This window comes from Aegilops tauschii, chromosome 4 (genome assembly GCF_002575655.3).
Source record: "Aegilops tauschii subsp. strangulata cultivar AL8/78 chromosome 4, Aet v6.0, whole genome shotgun sequence".
In the NCBI taxonomy this organism is placed as follows: Eukaryota; Viridiplantae; Streptophyta; class Magnoliopsida; order Poales; family Poaceae; genus Aegilops; species Aegilops tauschii.
The window spans coordinates 58,052,071-58,058,219 of NC_053038.3; the positions used below are offsets into that span (position 1 = coordinate 58,052,071).

At 54.4% G+C, this 6,149-nt stretch overlaps 1 protein-coding gene across 1 annotated transcript; it reads right to left on the reverse strand.

Annotated features, from left to right (window-relative positions):
• Positions 1-3,170: 3,170 nt before the first annotated feature.
• Positions 3,171-5,545, reverse strand: LOC109774440 (cyclin-D5-2). The gene is made up of 5 exons (XM_020333159.4): positions 5,094-5,545; positions 4,913-4,999; positions 4,488-4,803; positions 4,278-4,411; positions 3,171-4,186 (listed from the first exon to the last, which is right to left on the reverse strand). The coding sequence occupies exons 1-5, from the start codon at positions 5,373-5,375 to the stop codon at positions 3,992-3,994; spliced, it is 1,014 nt and encodes a 337-aa protein (XP_020188748.1). The 5' UTR covers positions 5,376-5,545; the 3' UTR covers positions 3,171-3,991.
• Between the last annotated feature and the right edge of the window lie 604 nt (positions 5,546-6,149).

A 6,149-nucleotide genomic window follows, 5' to 3' on the forward strand; every position in this document is an offset into this window, starting at 1 on the left:
CTGGCGCCACCTGGACGGCCTCATGTACCTCTCCCTGGCCTGGAAGGGTCCTTCGGGACAACAATTCGGCGTCGTCCGTAGTCTTGGGGGAGGAGGCCGGCGGAGGCGACTCACTGTCCATCACATTTGGATCCAGCGAATTCCCCGAAGATGAGGATCGCTGGGGGTGGGCGTGAGCCGGACTGCAGCGCATGATTATACATGTTAAAAATCACGAAGTAAAGGAGCTGGATATATATGTGCATAAGTGCCTTTGAGTACTTACGATTCGGCCAGGGGCTTCTCCCTGGGACACCACTCAGAGCTACTATCGGTGTCCAATGAGAAATTATCCGCAAGGGAAACCTTCCCTTTCTTGGACGCCTCCGCCTCTGCCTCCAGATTCGTGGAGGCCGCCCTTTTCTTCATTCCCCCCTCGGGGGGAGAATTACTTTCTTCCTCCTCGTCATCGTTCTCGGCGGGGGAGGCGTGGGTTTTGGCGTCTTCGGACGTCGCGTCCGAAGTGCCTTTATGGCGGAGGCCGCTTATGGCCTCCTGGCCCTTCTTCTTGGCCTTCTTATCCGGCGCCTTGTAAGGCACTGGAACCAGCATCTTCGTCGGAAGGGGGATAGCTGGGTTTGCAGGCAGCGGAGCTGGACACTGGATCCGCTCCACCTTCTTTATCCAGCCCTGAAAAGACAAATGGAGAAGTTTGGACATCTTCCTTGAATGCACAGGTAGAGGATACACCTCGAAATATGGAGAACTCACCGGACTGGCTGGATGAGTCAGGTCATGACCGCGGTCCTCGGTCGTCTTCGGCCACGTCTGATTGGCCTTGAAAAGCACCTTCCAGATACCTTCGTGCGTGGCGCCGAAGAATTGTTGCAAGGTCTGGTGCTTGGCCGGATCGAATTCCCACAAATGGCAAATCCGGCGTTGGCAAGGAAGGATCCGGCGAACAAGCATCACCTGGATCACATTGACGAGCTTGATGTTCTTGTCCACCATGCTCTTAATGCGCGTCTGCAGCGCTGACACCTCGTCCGACGACGCCCAGTCCAGGCCCTTGTTTAGCTTGGAGGTAAGCCGCATCGGGAGCCCGGACTTGAATTCAGGAGCCGCGGCCCAGGTGGTGTCGTGGGGCTCTGTGACATAGAACCACTGCTGTTGCCACCCTTTGACGGTCTCCACAAAGGTGCGTGTGGGCCATGTGACATTGGACAGTTTGCTCACCATGGCGCCTCCGCACTCTGCATCTTGACCATCCACCACTTTCGGCTTCACATTGAAGATCTTTAGCCATAATCCGAAGTGGGGTGGGATGCGGAGGAAGGCCTCGCACACGACAATGAATGCCGAGATGTTGAGGAAGGAATTTGGGGCTAGGTTGTGGAAATCTAGCCCGTATTAGAACATGAGTCCGCGGACGAAGGGGTGGAGAGGAAATCCTAACCCGCGGATGAAGTGGGGGATGAATACCACCCTCTCGTTGGGCTCCGGGGTGGGGACGATCTGCCCCTTGGCCGGAAGCCGGTGGGCGATTTCCTGGGCCAAGTACCCCGCGTCCCGGAGCTCCGTGATGTTCTCCTCCGTGACAGAGGAGGCCATCCACTTGCCCTGCGCTCCAGATCCGAACATGGTCGGAGTGCTTTTTGGGGGCGGAAAGGATGGAAGCTTGGGCGCTGGATCTCGAGAGCGGATGGGCAGAGAGGAAGAAGGCGTGGGTGAAAGAGTGGATCCTTATCCTCTTATAAAGGTAGCGAATATCAAGCGCCTCCCCACTCGCCTTAAAACTCGCCTATTCCCCAAGGGTCGTGCAGACGGCGCGGTTGGATTACCCACACCCGTATTGATGAGAATCCAGTGATAAGGGGACACGATCTCTGCTTCGACAAGACGTGCCAATGAAAACCGCATCCCGAAACATGGAGCGGGAGGCTAAAAAACGGTTCGAAATAATGACCAGGCAGGGACGTAGCGTCTCACTGCAAAAGTTGTCAGTAGATGGGACTTGTTAAAAATTATACTCTCTGCGGTTGTGTGTGGTGCCTGTTTTGCAGAGCCGGACATGTTTTCTGTATTCGAGGACTACTTTGAAGTATTCAGAGGAGGAACCCGCCTTGCAATGCCGAAGACAATCTGCGCGTCGGATACATCGTCATTGAAGCCTGGTTCAGGGGCTACTGAGGGAGTCCTGAATTAAGGGGTCCTCGGGCGTCCGGGCTATGTGACGTGGGTCGGACTAATGGGCCATGAAGATACAAGACAGAAGACTTCCTCTCGTGTCCGGATGGGACTCTCCTTTGCGTGGATGGCAAGCTTGGCGTTCGGATATGAAGATTCCTTTCTCTGTAAACCGACTCTGTACAACCCTAGGTCCCTCCGGTGTCTATATAAACCGGAGGGTTTAGTCCGTAGGGGCAATCATAATCATACAGGCTAGACATCTAGGGTTTAGCCATTACGATCTCGAGGTAGATCAACTCTTGTAAACCCCATACTCATTCAAGATAATCAAGCAGGAAGTAGGGTATTACCTTCATCAAGAGTGCCCGAACCTGGGTAAATATTGTGTCCCTGTCTCCTGTTACCTTCGATCCTCAGACGCACAGTTCGGGACCCCCTACCCGAGATCTGCCGGTTTTGACACCGACAGCATCCTTGACGTCTCTATTGGTTCATCCATCGTGGTGTTATAAAATGTTGATATAAGGAAATTGCTAATGGAGCTAGAGCTCCATGGAGCCTGGAATTTCAAAATTTCAAAAATCAAATTTTGGTATTTTAAAAGATTCTAAAAAATTTACACCTGTACATAGGGATGTTTTCGACATTTGTGCAAAGTTTATGATGAAATACATTATGACGTGAGCTATACCAAAAAAAAATCATGTATTTTTAGCACATGTACTATTCACTACAAAAGTTAATGATTTTGTTATTGTTATGTAGATCACATAACAACGTATTTCATAATGAAAATTTACACGCTGGTAGACACCATCCCTACGCACATGTGTATTTTTGCAGATTTTTTCAAAACTTCGAAATGTGGTTTTTGGACTGCTCGAAATCTCAGGCTCCGTGGAGCCCGGGAGCCGAAAACCCACTCTCGTTGATACACCCTGTTGTCTTGAAAAAACGGAGAGCATACAAGATGTAGAGCTACACGCATACGAACAAAGAGAGAGAAGAATTGCATGTGTGGATTATTCTCGTACAGGCCATCTTTCCAACGAACAGGGATTACAAAAGCCAGTTCAGTAAGCAGTACGTGGCAGAATGAACCGCTAAAAACCACATGCAAGTGCAGTGAAGTGCAGCGCTGCTCTGCGAGTAGCCACCACCACCACCACCACCACTGGTACATGTGTGCGCGTCCACTTTGAGCAGGGGTGGGGAAGGAAGCAAAAGGCCTAGCCCGCCTTTGAACCAAATCAGAATTTTCAAGGGCAATGGACCATGGTACTTGCTTTGCAACTTGCAACAACAACAGCACCGGCCACCACCACCACTACCACCACCATTCTACATCCTCCATATGAATTCAGAGATATTTATTCTCTACGCCTACACTACACCAGCCAGCTGCCGCCGCCGCTGCCGCTGCCGCCTGCCGGGAAGTGGAATCCGACGTGCAACTTTGCAGCCAGCCAGCCAAGCTTTCCCTCCGATCCTGCGCCGCTTTATGCTCTCCTCTCCGTAGGAAAGCTCAGAGGCCTCATCAAGCTCGCCACCTTCTTGATTATTTTTTTGTTCTTTTTCTTCTTCTTGTCTCCACTCGATGGCACGCGGGAATCAAACCAATCCAATCCGGCCGCACTGCCAATAACCGGTTGTTTGACAGTGCGCCGATCAAAGAACTAAAAAATCTAGAGAAATGGGAAAGAAACCGAGGGTGAAAATGGCCGGAGTTGCAACTGCTGCGACGACCAACTAATGGACGAAGCTCCGGCCGCGCGGCTGGACACCTAGGGGAAAACAAGCGTGCTGTGGCGGCGGGCTTGGATCACCGGTGGACGGCCGGCAGCTCCAGCCTCACCCTCTTGTTGTTGTTCATCGCCGCCGCGACGGAGAAGGAGGCGGCGTCCAGGCGTGCGTATGTACTGTCGGCGTCGCCCCGGTCGGACGCCGATCTCTTGGCCGTCTTGCTCGGCGACGACGGATCGCGCAGCATCATGGTGTAGCAGGCATATACATCCTCCTGCGCACAACAACATCGGCCGTCAGGCGAACTGGTTTGACGACCCGCTGGAAGGAGCTATGAGTATGGTGGACGAGGACGAGCAAGTCACCTTCTCGAGGAGGCAGGTCGGGGAGAGGCTGCTGATCTTTGATTCCAGTGGCTCCCTCGTGAGCGCGCCGTGGGTGGCCGCCAAGATAGCGACGGCGGCCACGGTGGACGGCCGGTAGTCGAGCACGCTCGCCGCTGCAAGAACAGAGCACGGTCAGTTGATAGAAGCAGAGCACGGTCCATGGATCGATGTGGTTGTCAAGTAACCAACCTTCGGCGGCGGAGAAGATGAGGGCGGCGGCCTTGACGGCGATGAGGCCGCCGCCACCGCCGCGGCCGGCGCCGTTGAATCGCCGGACCCTAGAGGAGAGGCAGGGGAGGTAGTCGAAGGGCGTGACCGCGCCCATCCGCCAGTCGAGCGTGGAGAGCACGAGCATCTCCATGCGGCCGATGGAGTCGCAGCTGAAATCGTAGTCGTCGTCGGCGCGGAACTCCGACAGCGCCGGCGCCTGGCACTCATCCATCTTCGCCGCCAGCGACACGCACGCGATGGCCAGCAGCCGCGCCGCCCACGGCATCACCGACCTCTGCACGCACGCACACGCACCAAAAAAATCAGTGACCAGTGTCGATCCGCGTGGTTCAAGAAACAGAGGAAGCTAAGAGGGGATCAATGGATGGCGATTGTGCACGTACGTCGACGCATCGCCGGAGGGAGAAGCGGTCAAAGTAGGCAATCGCCACGTACGCCGTGCGGTGGGAGAACCCGAAGTGCCCGCGCGTCTGCAATGGCGCCGGCGAGATGTCAGGGGCTCTGTTCCATCAATCAAGAAACCAATGGATGCAGATATATAGACGCGTCTGTTGGATGATTCACCTCAAGGATCCACCGGACGGTGTCGCGCCGCGCGCACTGGAACCAGTCCTCGGACGCCATGGAAGGGGACGGATCGGCGGAGCAGAAGCTGCTCTCCTTGGACACCAGGTGGTCCAAGTACCCCTCCTCGTCTTCCTCCTCGACGTCGTTGTCGTCGCCGGCACTGTACATCAACAGCAGCTTGCCGGCGTCGTCGTCGGCGAGGCCGTCGCCGAGGTCGGCGCCGTCCTCTTGGCACATGAGGGAGAAGCAGCACCCGGCCGCGTAGTCCTCGGCTTCCATTCTCGATCCGCTCCGTGCTTCCGTTATGTACACACCGCCGGACGGTAGCACTGGTGGGCTTTGTCAAAGTACCATGAGGGCTAGTATCCGGACGGGGTAGGCCGCCGGAGCTGGCGGTGGGAGTGGAGGGGGGGGGGGGGGGAGAAGGCAAGGCGAGGTGGCCGCGCCTCAAGCGGTCAAGCCGCTGCCCTCTATTTAAATGGCTCTCGCAGCCCCGCCTCACAGCACTGCGGCACGCACGACGCTCTTCTGATATTTCTGAATTTTCTCTCTCTTTTCAATGACCTTAAGCCTTCTTCTTTGGTCAAGATGTATTCCTCAAGATTCGAGCAAATTCATAATGTCACCGTGACTAGACTGCACTTTCCCGGTAGGTACTGATTCAGATTCAGTGCTGCAAAACCGGGGCTTGCTACTGAAATCTCAGCTAATAATAAAGGGGCTATTGTTTCTGCCTGGATGTCATTAAAATTACCCCTGAAATTGACACAAATTATCTACTATGTCACCCATAAGTGAAAAGACAAATTGATTCACTACATGGGCCTTTTCCTTTGGTTTATATACTGTGCGGCCAAAATGTAAGAGCATCTTCAGCCGTTGGCCCCCCAGGAGGCGCTAAAAATCGCCGCCTGGGGACTTACCGACGCTAAAATCGATGTGGGGGCTTTCCGGCCGCCAGCCCCAGGGTCGCCCCCCAGGAGGGGACATTTTTTAATACAAAATAGGAATTCGGCTAAAGTTCGGCGAAAATGACATTTCATAGCATAGTTT

What these genes read in the sequence shown, in the direction of transcription:
- LOC109774440 (XM_020333159.4), bottom strand. Translation starts at nt 5,375, where the DNA reads ATGGAAGCCGAGGACTACGCGGCCGGGTGCTGCTTCTCCCTCATGTGC. An exon ending in CATCTTCTCCGCCGCCGAAG is followed by an intron (nt 4,412 to 4,487) that starts GTTGGTTACTTG and finishes CTGTTCTTGCAG; the next exon opens with CGGCGAGCGTGCTCGACTAC. An exon ending in CGACCTGCCTCCTCGAGAAG is followed by an intron (nt 4,187 to 4,277) that starts GTGACTTGCTCG and finishes TGTTGTGCGCAG; the next exon opens with GAGGATGTATATGCCTGCTA.